Raw genomic sequence first — 15,587 nt, forward strand, 5'->3', positions numbered from 1 at the left:
TCGGTTGTTTAGCCTTGTGATCTCACAGCTAGATGGGAGCTGTGGTTTGCTGCTGCCTTGCATTGTAAGAAAATATCATGCCACGTGTCACTAACCTGGAAAAATGCTCAAAAATCAAAGTATGGTTCCTGCTGAATGTGTTTCTCCTTGTTGAAAAATTGTACGTTGACCCATCCTAAGTCAAGTTCCACCTGTATTGCCCAAACTATTGTAAATTCCCTTTTGTTTTTGGTGTCTATAGGCTGTTTCATACAGATCCATGACTCTCCTGTAGATTGGTCTACCTAGGTCTATAGTAATCAGCCAGCGTAACCCTGACAGTTAGTAAATAAGATACTGAAATACCTTCTTAGCATTTAGCAACTAGCTGCTGCCCCCATCCCCTGAGTGCCTCTTGGCCCTGTGGTTCTGTGGGGAACACCATGCAGAGCATCCTTCCCACAGCTGTGCGGCCGGTACCTGGAGAGCAGAGGTGTCAACAGCATACCCCTCCAAGGAGCCTGTTCTGACAGTGCCTGTGGCGTCTCAGGTCACTGATACTATGAGCACTGTCCCCAGCTCTGACTGGAAGGGAAGTGGACCTCATTCATCCCCTGATAACTGTCCAGGCTCGCGGCGTCTGCCAAGTGGCTTCCTTACCTGGCATTAGTTCTCTGCCCACGTCTCCTCCTGCCTGTGCTTCCCTCTGTCCAGTGGCAGCAGACTGCTGGTTCCTCTCCCAGCCACCCGGCTGTGTTGGGGGCAGACTCATGCTGATTCTTCTCCTGGAATCTCCTGCTCCTACCCTCCCTTCCCAGATCCTTGGTTATGTGTTAAGACCCTGCAGAAATGTCTCCTCTGCAAAGTCCTCTGACACCCCGTGGTTGGTCTCCCCCTGCCTCACCGTGGGTCCTCTGTTTCCCCTCACTTTCCAGTATTGCTGCCCATCTCTCCCGTATGTGTCACCCGTGGGCCACAGTGGGCTGCTCGGGGGCGGAGCTATGCTTGAGTCACTGGTGAACCCAGTGCCTGGCCTCGTGGTCTCCCGTTGGAGGTGGAGTTGTCTGGTACTTGACTCTTGCCAGTAGTACCAGTCAAATCTGTTCTGACTTTTTCTCATCAAAACGATCCCTCTCATTGTTGATTCCATAATTCAGATATGAGCATAATAAATTGGTGTCTTTCCAGTAAACTGCCAGGGGCTTTTAGCCACTCGCTAGTGTTTGAACTCAGCAATAATATAGCCAATAGGAATTGATTCTTCATAATTTACTTGACCAGAATTTAGAAGCCAGTTTTTCCTTACGCATCCAGGGTCTCTCTCATCCTGGCCAAGTGTGGTCCTTGGAGTTTTCAGACCAATCGTTTTGTGTCTTCATACTGTTCTTACCTTAGGACTCTGCAGATGGCACCTTCCTTCTCTTATCATTGTCTGTGGATCCCCTGGGGCTCTGTTCTTTCGTCAGAGTAGTTATAAGGAGCATAATGGTGAACTGGTTGATAGTGAAGCTGTACGGTATGGCAACTAAGAATGTGGTCTCTCTAAAGCCAGGCAGCCTGGGTCCGTGTTCTTTCCCCCCACTTAACAGCTGTGCAAACTTGGGAAAATACCTTGGCCTTTCTGAATGACGGTTCCTTATGTGTTTCATGGGGAATTCTGTAATGGTACTTGAGAAGTTACTGAAAAGATTAAATGAGGTAAATGTGTAGATATTCACAATAGTATTTGGCACAGAATAATCACTCAGTAACTGTTTTGGGATGGTTGTAATCTGTTTAGATTATGAATTTTTGATGGCAAGGACCACAGCTTCTTCCATTGTATATCTTTAGGTTCTGCAGTGTCAAACACAGAGTAGCTAAACCTCTCTTAGCTGTAGTTGAATACCCTTAACAGTAAACTTAATTAACAAAGAAAGTCAGCTAAACGTTCTGAAGGCAAACATGATCCCTGTTAATCTCTACTAGTGAGGTAATTGAAAGGTGACAAATCACTAGCTACACCCTAGAAAATGATTAGCATATGTCATAATACCTATTATTTGAAATGAGTAAGTAGAAAGGAAAATTTGGGTAAGTTAGTGTATTATTGTCTGGCATCTGATGGTTTTGACCCATTCTGACTTTAATCATGGAATTCTATCGATTTTAATAAATCGAGATTTCTGCAAATTTTAATGCATATGCAAAGTAGAGGAAGTCCTGATTCTTTCATAAGGAAAGATGTTAAAATTGAAGTATTTCTGTGTTTGAGTTAACATCCTTTATATCACTTGTTTTCTTTTTAGCTTAATGTCATTGAAAATAGTAAACTGCTCAGGAGTTGAACAAATAAAAGGAGTTGTTCCGTGGTAACATTCTTTCCTTGTTCATTCCCACTTCATCAATTTTTAAAGTTAATACCAAACCAGACTGTAGAAGTCGGAACACGGCGAAGGTCCAGCCGATGGGTGAGTCCGTCACTTCCTGGCATCCTCTCTCGCAGCTGGGGAGGACCCTCTCGCACACTGCCCAGGTAGTGATGACAAGATGACCGTCCGCCATTCCGCAGCCTTGGTGCTGGTCAGTCAGGGTTCCAGGGGGCCTCACCGCCGTTTGTTAGATGGCTAGCTGCGTTCAGCAGGTGAGACTCAGGTTAGCCCCATGCAGCAGTGCTACCAGTTCTCTGTGGTGCCCCTGGACGCAGATCCCACCGCCCTGTTTCCGATCGCCAGGTCTTCTCATGACACATCGTCGTTCAGTAATGTATGTCAGAAACCAAGACCGTGTATTCCCTGAAGAGTCTCGAGAGGTTTTTCCAGTTTACTAGCTGTAGTTCCTGTGTTTTTAACTATCTCATTACTGTAACCCATACATTTCAAAACTAAATGTATAGTTATCTGAAATTATTTAACTTTGTGTTCTATTAGACCTTTAGGCCAAGAGACTTCTGTATAATCGTAATAAATATAACAAACTAAGTAAGTGTTCTGTCTTTCACTAGACTTATGAGACTTCTTTTAAGGAAATGAAATGTGTAAGTTTTACATTCCTACCATAAAAATCTAAACATAATTGATAGAGGTGAGGTTCACTTTATCAAGACCTGTAGAGGACCCTTCTGCCACTCCAGGGAACCTAATGATTATTGTTTACTAATATCTTTATTTGACTTGGAAAGAGATGTTAGAAAGCCATTAAGTGTGTAGCAGCCATGGATATGTAGCTGTGGATTATTGTTTTGTTGTTTTGGGTTGAGTTTACAGTTTAAACTTGTGTAGAAGACCTTTTTTGACTTGTAGAAAGTATACATGTTTTGCTTCTTTAGCTTTTCCCTAAGAGCTGTGCTTCGTTTTCAACTCATTTTGTGTTCACAGTAAAACTATTTTATGACTTATAGTACTTAATTTTTAATATACGTCCATTATGTAACATTTTATTAGGATTTTGAACTGTGTTTTTCCTCTTCATATGCCTCCATTATGTACTTAAGAGAAATTTATATATTTTTATATACTTCATAGAGTAGAGATTTACTAGATTAGCAAATGAATTTACAGTTCATCAGGATATATTTGTTAGAAGCCTCTGTTTTTTTCTTAGGCAAAAATATTTCTGGCAAATTTTTCTTAGCACTTTAAATTTAAAAGTAATATTTAATTTATAAAATATATCCTCCAACAGACATATATAGGTATCCACTCCTCTCAACATTGTTGCCAAAGAACTCTGTCGCCAATCATTTGCCTCAGTAGAACCCTTTTTTAAAAAGCAAACCTGCCCTGCTGACTTTGTTAATGTCACAAACAGCTATTTTTATCAGATACTGGTGCCAGGAAGCATTAATGTGGGGATCAAAAAATGAACGTTATTGTCTGTAGTCAGAAATCCTCCTAGACGGGCTGGGCTGGAGCAGCAGAGAGTGAGCTTGGGTTCCGCTCTGAGTATGCAGGATGTAGTTGTGACACAGACACGCACAGAATGCTCTGAGTCCAGAGGGGATGTCATGTTTTGGATCGAGGTGTCCCCCAGAAACCTACATGTGAGACAATGCAAGAAGGTTCAGAGGAGAAACGATTGGGTATGAGAGTCTTAATCCAGTCAGTGAATGAATCCCCTGATAGGGATTAACTGAGTGGTCACTGAAGTGGTGGGTGTGGCTGGAGGAGGTGGGAATTGGGGCCTGGCTTTGGGGTATATATTTGTATCTGGCGAGTGGAGTCTCTCTGCCTCCTTATCACCACGTGAGCAGCTTCCCTCAGCCACACTCTTCCACCTTGATGTCCTGCCTCACCTTGAGTGCCACGGAATGGAGCCAGCCACTTAATGGAAACCGTGAGATCCTAGATAAACCTTTCCTCCTCTACAGTTGTTCTGGTTAGGTCTTTTAGTCACAGCAGCGAAAAATTTGATTAAGACAGGGAGTGCGGCCAACTATAAAAACAGAATTCTGCAAAAACGTAATTCATCATCCAAAGAAGCCCTGTGTGAAGGACCCCATGTAAAATCTCTCTCCGGGCCGCCCAACTCCCTTAAGCAAGAATTAACCTTGCTAAAAATCAGACTAGGTGAACACAAGAGTTTGTCTAGAACAGAAGAGCATTTCATTCTTTTTGGGCCTCTGCGGCATGCCCAGTAGCGTCAGGGAGCTGAGTGGAGCTCCCAATGGAGAAGCTTGTGGCCAGGTTACCAGGGTCCTAGAAGAGTGTTAGGAGATGAACCTGAGCAGTAGGTTTGGGTCAGATTATTAGACGTGCTTAGAATTTGGGAGCCGGTGTGCAAGACATTGCAGAGCAAGGTGCTGTGTAAACAAGGAGCTGGTTTCTCTAGGTGAAATCCTTTTGGTGCTGTGAGCATTGATTTGGAGGGAGAGAGGTCAGTGACCAGGAGATAGATTTGGTAATAAATTTTTACAACAGGGAATTTTTAAAAAGATAGTTAATTGCTAGCCTCTTTGGTGTATGGGCTTTTTATATTGAATGCTGACTCATTTAAAAATACCCAATAAAGAAATCAGAAAAAACATCCCATAATCAGCATCTTTCAGCTGTTCCTATTTGTTACTTTGTTTTTCCAAACTGGTGTTCTTAAGAGTCAAGGAAGGGGATGCTGTAAGAAGAGCTTGCTGAGTTTAGACTTCTCTTAGCTTTGTATAATAGCATTCTTCTGTAGTTCGACTCTGACTCTGTCATAAACCCCCTCAAGTTCCATAAGCCTAAATTAGCTGTGCTCCCATTCAGGATGTGCTACCTTGACCCTGTTTGTTACTGTATTGTGTGTGGTGAAACTACCATGAGGAGGTCCTGGTCTGCTTCAGTGCTTCACCACTATGTGCTCTTGTGGGAAAATTAACTTTGTAATTTGAAATGATTCTCTTGTTTACTTCTCGAACTCTTGGAAATGGAGTTTGCATTTCTTTGGGTTTTATGCCCTTTTGGTCTATGCTGCCGTGTTGTGCTGAGCTTATCAGTCATTTTGACGATGAGATTTTGGATATACAGTTTTAAAATACATTCAACATGTATTTAGAAAACTTCTCTAACTGTCTGACGTTTTCCTCTTTTCTGCATATGAATATGGGAACCTCTTTGATTTTTTTTTTGCTTTTGTTTCTTCATATTTTTTTTTTTTTTTTCAGAATACTATTGTGGAGGCTTCTATTCAGCTTCCTCCTTCCCTTTTCTCACCAAAGCAAAAAAGAGAAATTAGACCACCTGATGACTCTCTCTACAAGCTTCAGCTGATTGCATTCCGTAATGGGAAGCTTTTTCCCGCCACTGGGAATTCAACCAACTTGGCTGATGATGGGAAGCGGCGGACAGTAGTCACCCCTGTGATTCTCACCAAAATAGGTTTGTGTGTGGCATATGCTACCTTGTGCTCACTGGACAGTGTGGCTTTATTGTTCAGGGTTCCTAAAAACTGCTTATTTTTGTTCCTTCTCATTTTAATGAGTCACTAGCGGAAAAAAAGATCTTGCAGAGTACCCATTAGTGTATACATTGACATTTAGTTCTTTATGAAGTTTGTTTCAAAAATATTGTTATTTCCCATTTTCTCCAGATGGTGTGAATGTAGATACCCACCACGTCCCTGTTAATGTGACACTGCGTCGAATTGCTCACGGAGCAGATGCCGTCGCAGCCCAGTGGGATTTTGATTTGCTGAATGGACAAGGAGGCTGGAAGTCAGATGGGTGCCGTATACTCCACTCAGACGAAAATATCACTACAATTCAGTGCTATTCCCTCAGTAACTATGCGGTTTTAATGGTATGGCAGTTGTTAACTTTATGCATAAATACTAAGTATTCTAATTTCTCTCTGTGCATAATTAAGCCTAAACAAAGTTTTTTGTTTTTGTTCTTGTTTTTTAAACTTTTAACATAAATTGCTTCCTTTAGTTACGGAAGGGGTGATGTTTGGTGTAATTCTCATTTTAAAGTGAAATGTAGTTACTGCCAAATGAAAGGTGTCGGAATCTATTTAGTATTTGAATTTCCAGGGAACTTCATAAGTTCAGCTAGACTTTGACCTTCTAAAAACCTGGAGACAGATCCTGGGTGTATGCAGTCTAGCTCTGTCAGTGAAAGTGATTCCTCTGCCCAAGAATACGAAAGAAGGGCTTCCTGCTCTGCCGTCTGGTACCACTACACGTAGTCGTCATTAAATTCCTTTTGAATTTAGAATGGTGTTGCTTTCCATTTTGCAGCTACAAGTGACAGAATTGACATAGTGTCTTTTCAGTTTTAATGCCAATCAATCTAATATTGTCTGCTGTTTTCTATCATAGTTGACACCTATTAATGTTTTTAGTTAAAGTAACATATTAATGTACAGGAACAAGTATTTTTTATAAGGAGAGATTTGGTTCTGATTTCTGAACAGATAATTATGAAATTAGCCATACTAGTTGTTACTTTGTGCTGTTATTATAGGATGCTAACATGGGGAGTGTTGAGTTCCATGGAAGGAATTACAGGTCTGAAAGACATTTCTCAGAAACGGTTTGAGATTAGCCTAGGGGGCGAGGAATTCTGTATGTTTATCTAATTCCAGCTGTGAATCTGGAGTCTAGATAGTATTTTATCAGTACTCAATAATCTTGAAACGTGATATATTTTCTGAGTTTTTCTTTTCTTAAAAAAAAAAAAGGGTCAGGTGCAGTAGTCCTCGCCTGTAATCCCAGTGGCTCAGGAGGCTGAGGCAGGAGAATCTCAAGTTCAAAGCCAACCTCAGTGAAAGCAAGGTGCTAACTAAGTAGCTGTCTCTAAATAAAATACAAAATAGGGCTGGGGATGTGGCAATGGTCAAGTGCCCCTGAGTTCAATCCTTGGTATTCCCCTACCCCAATAGGATTTTCTACTAGAAATGATCTTGAAGCAAGCCTAGATTATAAATAAAATTTACTTAACCCTTTTTCATTTTCTTTACTTCTCAACTTCCTATCCCTTGTCCAGCACCCCAGCCAAGCAGGTTATCTTTTCAATCAGTGAGTGGTTTGTACAACTGTACTAGAACATGTAAGCTCTTGCGTCCAGTTGGCAGAGGGCAGAGTCTGCATAGTTAGACAAGGCTGGATCTGCTTAAGGAGTTCTTCCTCTTGGGCTTAAATTGAGTGTCGATAGTTCATGATTCTCTTCACAAGTGAAAGATGTCTGATTTCACTAAGTCTGGCTTCTGTAAGTTCACATTTTATTACTTCGTAGGCATCTTTTAAGTTAAAGCATGAAACATTAATTAAAGGGTGAGGCAGTTTCTCAGTTTAAGTGCTTTCTTATTCAGGTTTTGAGTAAAAAGTAATCTCAAACTCTGATGTGCTGAAGGAGACCCAGCAGACATACGATTTTGTCTTAAATGTATATATTAACCAGAAAAAAGCTGAGAAAAATAAATGAAACACAAAATACAAAAAAGTGGACATTTTCTAAGCTTCACTTCACTACTGCACCATGTGAAACTTTTATTTTCATTTAATCTAATACCAGTTTAAAGCATCTATTTTTGAACTTCCCTAGCTGTTCTTCTCAATTATTTAAATTAATATAATCCTTTTCTAGAAGGAATAAGCTATTCTTTTATCTTTCAGACTTTTAATCTTTTAAAAATGTAAGACAATTATTTAAAGCTAAAATACAGTCCTAAGATTTTTTTCTATTTATTTTCAAATATCCACCTTCTTTTCTTAGAGGTAACTGTGCCACCTAGAGGCAGCAAAGTGAAGTGTATCTGAAATTGTTGACAAAGTTACAGTGAAGTTAGTATATGGGAATTTTAGAGATGCCAGTTAAATATGGAGGAAAAGTTAATGAAATTATAAGCCCTCTAAAGTAATTAAAGTTATAGCCAAAAAGAATGATCTTTAAAAAATAGGAAATCATCTTTTTTACTTCTAAATTTTTTAATTAATAAAATCCTGTATTTCTTGAATTCTATCTTAAATATATCATTTTATAAAGAAGTCTAATTCCCTCTCTTGGGAGATAGTCAATATAACTTTTCCTGATCTGATTTTAAAGAAAGAAAATCAGATGTAAGGAATATATTTGCTCATAAATCTAGAATAGATGCAGATAGACAAGATAGCAGCTCTCAGTGAGAGCCACAGGAAAAAGTTAAGTGGAAGTTGTGTTTGCTTGAATGATGTGACCAGAAGTGACCTTTATGAATAGGAAGATTCACAAGCTCTGGGGTAGGGAGAAGGAGTGCTGAACAGAAAGTAGGGTAATGATTACAGTCAAGCTGTGTAGAATTTAACACCTTGACCAGTAATAGCAGTGAAGATACAATAATCCCTGTGTCTTGGTTTACCTCTTGTCACTTTTCACCTAGGTACAACAAACTACAAGGTAGTCATTTGTTTTCCTCTGTCTTGTGATGCTTTTAGTTTGTTTATATGAAACATGCTGAATGAAAGCAAACTTCGGTTTTGTTTACTCTATAATTGACCGTGAATGCTAGTTATATTTTTGTTTAAATTGTTAGGTGTGGGGGATCCAACCTACAGTCTTATGCATACTAGGCAAGCCCAGTACATCTGAGCTCCCATTTTCTCCCAAAAGTTGCATGCTCTCTACATTATTCTTTAGTGAACACTTTTTAATACATTGTTCTGCTGTGTGCACTTCTTTCTGTAGAACTATATATATATTGTTTTTTGTTTTGTTTTGTTTGACCTGGGTGTTAACCCATGGGTGTTTTACCACTGAACTATATCTCCGGTCCTTTTCGTTTTTATTTTGAGATAGGGTCCCATTAAGTTGCTTAGGGCATCATTAAGTTGCTGAGACTGGCCTTGAACTTGTGATCCTTGTGTCTCAGCCTCCCAAGTTACTGGGATTACAGGTATGTGGCACGGGACCTGGCGGAACTATATATCTTAAGTGCGGTGAAGATGGTTTATCCAGAAGTTGATAGTGGAGTTGTCAGTTAATCATTATTAACCACCTAACATATCAGATACTTTTCTGGTGTCTTTACATGCCTTAATTTATTTGACCCTCATAACACCCTCATGAGGATTGGTACTCACTGCAGTGAATCCTATGTAGTAATCACTGCAGTTTACAGGTGTGAGAACTGAGACACCGAGAGGTTAAGCACCATGTCTGCAAAGCTAGTTTGTGTTAAAGCAAGCATTTGAACTCCTCTGGTTCCAGAATCTATGTTCCTAAACCCTTTACTCAGTGTCCTTTCTCAAATCCCATGTCACCATAAAAGAGCTTCCTCATTCTTTTCTTTACCTCTGAATATATTTGGTCCCATAATTTACTTCAGATATTTCTCTATTGTGTTTGCTTGTGTGATACCATTTTACATATTTAATAGGATCTCTACAGGATAAACCCCTCCAAAGCAAAATTAATCATTGAAGGAACCAATTCTTTCTTCATTTTTCTTTTTTCCTCAAATTGAAGGAAAGCACACTGATCTTCAGTGTGTGGATTAGTGACAGATTTACGTGCAGTGCATACATTTAGCCACCTCTGGCACCAAGGTTTGTACTTGAGCATTGAGCACTCAGTAGCACCCATGTCTGTTTCCACTCACTTCCTGCCACCATCTCAGGAGATGCCCACCTTTGTGGTGTCTGTCACCATGGGTAAAACTCGAATGTTCTTATACGTCATATAATTGGAGCATACAGCTTGTACTCTGTCTGGTTGACTTATTTTCAACACTGAGATTTATCTTTGTCTTTGCACTTAGCAACAGTTTATTCTTTTCCATTGCTGTGCAGTAGTTCATTGAATGAATAGACCAGTTTGTCCGTTTTATTGTCAGTGGACATTTGGTTATCAAAAAAAACCCAGCCCTGATTGTTCACATCATACATGTCTTTTAGTGGACATACATGCTCAGGAGTGCAGTGCCCGTGGGTTAGAGCTGTCCATGTGTTCGCCTTTAGTAGCTAGCGCCACCTGGTGGCAGCAGGACCGGGTGGTCTTGTTGGCCTACCTGCTCCCACCCTGTCCTCCCAGCAACAATGAGCACCTCTTCTTGGATCCTTGCTATTGTCAGTCTTTAATTTCAGCGTTTTTTGGTAGTATTGATGTCATTGTGACTGATTTGTACCTCTGGTGACTGGAGAGGTTGAGCACCTCTGTTTCCTTATTGGTGAAGCTCCTGCAAAACCTTGCAGACTTTCATTTATTTATTTTTTAAAGTTATTTTTATATATATTTTTAGTTGTTGATAGACCTTTATTTTATTCATTTATTTATATGCAGTGCTGAGAATTGAACCCAGGGCCTCATACATGCTAGGTTAGTGCTCTACCTCCAAGCCATAAGCCTGCCCCCTTGCTGACTTTTATTGGGAGTTGCTCTGTAATTCTTGATGTGGGTTCTGAGTGTAAGGTATTCACTGGATTAAGCATTGCAGGCATGCCCTCTTTCTCTTAATAGTCTTTTAATGAACAGTTTAATTTTTTTGAAGTCTGATTTCTTAGTTTTGGGTTTTTTTGTTGCAGGTTTTTTTTTTTTAATTTATTTTTTAATGTCCCATTTAAAAAATCTCAGCATGTCCCACAGTCAGAGGATCTCTCTTTTGTTTTCTTTTTCTTTTCTTTTTTTTAATGTCCCATTTAAGAAATGTTAGCCTGTCCCACGGTCATGAGGATCCCTCTTTTGTTTTCTTCAAGCACTTCTGGGGTATTTAATCTTTCACATTTAGGTCTACAGTTGTATTGCAACTGATTTTGTGTGTTGTGTGAGGTAGGAGGAAAGCAAACTGAAAATTATTCCTTGTTCTTGAAAAGGAACTAAGAAAGCAGCATAGAAGTCATGGTCTGTTTTGGGTTTTGGTCTTTTTAATACTTCTGATTTCAGATCTGTTTTTTAGTTAATTGTACTGGTCAGGTCTTGTAGCTTGCTATATTCTGACACACTGACGTGCCCTGAGATGTTTTCTTTGGATGCATCTTCTTGTTCGACCCTGGTGAATTTAATTCCTGATTTTAATTAGTCTTGTTATTGGTATGATGATAATGAATTATTAAATACTTCCATCAGTTTTATACTCAGTAATCCTTGGGCTTGAAGGACCTCTTGTAAGTACCCTTTCCTGCTCTGTCTGTCATGTAAATAGTTTAAGCAAAAACTCTCCTCCCATTCATTTGGGTGGTTAATAATGACGGTTCTTGTGACTCTTCCCACACTAGAGGCTATTTTGGTTTTCTCTGCATTGATCAAGCTGACTTCTGTGGGAATCATTCCTTTTCACTCCCTGCCTAGTTTTCTTCTTTAACTTTGTACCCTATAGAAGTGTGACCAAGTCACAGGCCTGCCGTTATGTGCACGTTAGGGACAGGGATTTCTGTCTCACTAATGGCCATGTTGCCAATGTGAACTATAGTTTCACTTTTCTTCTGTTACTCTCCTAGTGTCATGTTTATATGGTGTATTTAGTCATTTTTTTAATATTACTATGAAGCTTGTATTGTTGTACTCTTATAATTGAAAATAATTTGATGCAGATTTCTGCTTTATCTCTCCCTGTATATCTCTAACTTGTTTGGTATCCCAATATCCTAATCTCAGCTGTCCGAAGTAGTCTTAAATTTTGTCATACAGCTCAATCCAGCCAACTGCTGTGTGGTATTTTTTTTTTTTTTTTTTTTCTGTTTCAGCCTTTTTTTAGGCTGAAAAGCAAAGAATGGGTCCTAAGATTTTTTCTTTTCCTCCCCATCATTTTTTTTAATGGTGAATTACATTTTATATAATGATAGAATTTGTGGTTACATATTCGTATATGAATACCGTATGGCAATATAATTTGATCAGTGTTACACTCTAGTACTCCCCCCTGCCTCCCCTGCTTCTACCCTACAGTCCCTTTCCTCTACTGATCTTCCTGAGATCCCCATCTTTGTTTTCCTTTTATCCTCTCTGGCTTCTGCATAGGAGAGCAAACATACAACCCTCGACCTTCTGAGTTTGACTTAATTTCACTTACTGATCTCTAGTTCAATCCATTTTTCTACAAAGGCCATACTTTCATTTTTCTTTATGACTGAATAAACTCCATTGTGTATATCTAACCACATTTTCTGTATCCATTCATTCATTGATGGACACCTAGACTGGTTCCATAGTTTGGCTGTTGTGAACTGTGCTGCTATAGACATGGGTTTGTGTGTGTTACGGTAGTAAGAGACTTTAATTATTCGGGATAAATACTGAGAAGAGAGAGCTGGGTCATATGGTGGCTCCATACCTATTCTTTTGAGGAGCCTCCATACTGATTTCCATAGTGGTTGTACTAATTTTCGGTCCCACCAGCATCGTAAGAGTGTTCCTTTTTCTGCACATCCTTTCCAGCATTCGTTATTATCTGTGTTCTTGATGACTGCCAATCTGACTGGTGTGAGATGAAATCTCAGTATAGTTTGGATTTACATTTCCCTAACGACTGATACTCTTGAACATTTTCCCATGTATTTGTTGGCCATTTGTATTTCTTACTTTTGAGAAGTCGGTTTAGTTGAAGTGTTTTCATGGTCGTGTTTCGAATGGTTGCTAAGTGCTTGCGTGACAGCTTCAGTCTGCCTCTTGGCCTGCAGAGCCTAAAATATCTGGCCCTTCACATTTTGTCCCCTTAGGTCTGTTTTGGCAGGAGCTCGCTTTGCATTTTGGCAGGTCAAATGTGCTGTGGGCGCAGGGTCGTCTGTGACCTGTCGCAGAGGTGTCGTTTGTGCCTTCCTTCAGTTTTTCCTTGGTATTTTAAGCAGTTTTTACATTCTATTTCAACATCCAGTCTCTTTCTCATTGTATGTAACATACATTTGTCTTTTTGAAAAATACCTAACTTGAGTCTCTTAAACTTGAATAGTAGATTTATATCTTGGGAACTAAATCAGCATATTCTCACGTTTTATTAGCTAATATCCTGCTTCCCATGTTTTATGACCCTCTGCCACTGACTGTGGAAGGCACCTTTACATGTCCTCCTTTTGCCCCTCCCCAGGCCCTGCGAGATGATTGGCATGTCTGCATTTTACAGTGAAGTAATGGCCCCAAATCCTATCGCTATCTAGTGGCAGCGTGCTATTGAACATTTCCTCCAGAAATCTAAAGCAGGCAGTGCGTGAAAAGAGTCTGTAAGCTAAATCCTAGATATTGCAAGTTTATCCTCAGTTATTCTGCAGTGGCGTGGTAGCTTTTCATAGAAACCGAGGGGAAACGTGTCTATTCTTAATAGCACATAACTGGTTTTCCTTGCCCCAACACTAAAAATATTTTCTTACTCTTCATTCTGACTTTTAACAGGTCGTGAATGCCTTGGCCACATGCTGGGGACAGATACTGTGGGTACCTCACAAAGGCAGATGGTGTGGAGTTGCTTGTGACGGGCCTTCTCATGGTGCTTTCCTTTTTGTGTACTTAGTCCACACACTTTACATCCTTTGGGGGCTGAGACTGTTCTGCCCCCCCACTGTGCATCACATTGCCTGGCCTGGTGACTGGACACTTTGGGGTGCAGGGGCACACTCAGGTTGGAACTCCCATTTCCTGTGTTCTGTCTCCAGCTTCCCATTAACTGTGATTTTGGTATTTATTTATTTATTTTATGGTGCGGGGATTGAACCCCAGGGCCTTGTGCATGCGAGGCAAGCACTCTCCCAACTGAGCTGTATCCCCAGCCCTTTGTGAGTTTTTTTTTTTTTTTTTTTTTTTTTTTTTTTTTTTGTCATTAACTCTTCATCTTTTGTTTTAGTGAGGAATTTGTTAAGGGGTCCCAATAGGATCCTTTTCAGTGTATAATTTCGTACCATCAGTTTTCAGTTATTACCTGGGAAATTTGTCCATTTCCTTCCTATTCCATTGAAGGCTTCTTCACCTGTTCCCTTCTTTTTCACTTAACTTTTCCTGCTCTAGATATTGTGTCAAGAGATTCTTGATTGGAGATGCCCTTCTATGAACCTCTTCCCATGTCCAGCTGTAATTTTTAGGTTTAGGAGTCAGTGCAGAAGGAGAGCGTAGTGAGGGGGTTTGTGGAATCAATAGCTTTAACTTCTGTAACCCCAGTTTTCCCATCTAGCAGTCAAGGCGTGTTAATCAGGTTTTTATCACTGTGACCAAACTGTATGACAAGAACAACGTAGAGGAGGAAAAGGCTGTTTTGGCTCACAGTTTCAGAGGTCTTAGTCCATGATTGGCTGGCTCCATTGATTTGAGCCTGAGGTAAGGCAGAACCTCATGGTGGAAGGGTGTGGTGGAGGAAAGCCACTCAGCATTTGTCAGCTGGGAAATAGGGAAAGGCAGGAAGGAGCCAGGGGAAGATATGGTCCAGATACACTCTCAGTGACCTACTTCCCCCAGCCACACGCCATCTGCCTACATTTACCACTGAATAGTCCATTCCAATTATTAATCCATCAAGTGGATTAATCCACTCATGATTCAGTCATTTCTTAAAAACTCGACCTCTGAATCTTGTCACCTTGGAGACCATGCTTTCAACACATGAGTTTTTTGGGGGCATTCCAGACCCAAACCATAGCACACGGCCAGGATGGGGCAATCTCCCAGCCTGCCTTGGTCCTTGGTAAGGGAGGCAGCTTTAAGGCATCTTGTCATTTTCATTTTAGCAAGGCAGTGTCAGCATTGTATTTGGGAATAGACTCGTCAACCATCCTTCTTTGGATATAATCCTTTTGACAATTTCTCCGGGCCTCAGTTTTCTGAGCTATAAAATAGGAGTAATGATAAACCTACCTCATAGGGTTACTCTGTAAAGTTCTGGACATAGTCAACATCTGGATTATGGTAAATGCTGTGTAAGTGACTCACTGTTACCATTTTTTTTTTTTTTTTTTAACTCTTACAGGGCTCTTCTTTGCTCCTGTAACTGTACTTGTATCTCCATCACACACTGTCAGGATCTGATTGTGTATCTGTCTCCCCTGTGGCTTGGAGCACTGCAGGGGCAGGAACCACGTCTTTCCATCTTGTCTGCAGTCCCTTTAATGGTGTTGAGTCTGTTCAAATTGTGGAACATGGAGTTGACTTGACTTCCAGCCGTTAGAGGGATCTATTCAGGCTTTATTGAGTGTGGATGCTGCTCTTTGTTGTGCCTCCTCAGCTTGTGAATCTGCAGAGTGGCAGGTGGGATGAATGGGCATTAAAG

The 15,587-nt window shown here is 40.3% G+C and overlaps 1 protein-coding gene across 1 annotated transcript in view; it reads left to right on the top strand.

The window, feature by feature from the left end:
• Positions 1–15,587, top strand: part of Adgra3 (adhesion G protein-coupled receptor A3) — a 107,963-nt gene that overhangs the window by 78,115 nt on the left and 14,261 nt on the right. Inside the window, exons 13-14 of the mRNA XM_047566805.1 lie at positions 5,597–5,810; positions 6,022–6,230. Of these exons, the coding sequence (XP_047422761.1) occupies positions 5,597–5,810; positions 6,022–6,230 (423 nt within the window). The remainder of the gene's footprint in view (positions 1–5,596; positions 5,811–6,021; positions 6,231–15,587) is intronic.

The sequence above is a fragment of the Sciurus carolinensis genome, chromosome 10, assembly GCF_902686445.1.
Source record: "Sciurus carolinensis chromosome 10, mSciCar1.2, whole genome shotgun sequence".
Lineage (NCBI taxonomy): Eukaryota > Metazoa > Chordata > Mammalia > Rodentia > Sciuridae > Sciurus > Sciurus carolinensis.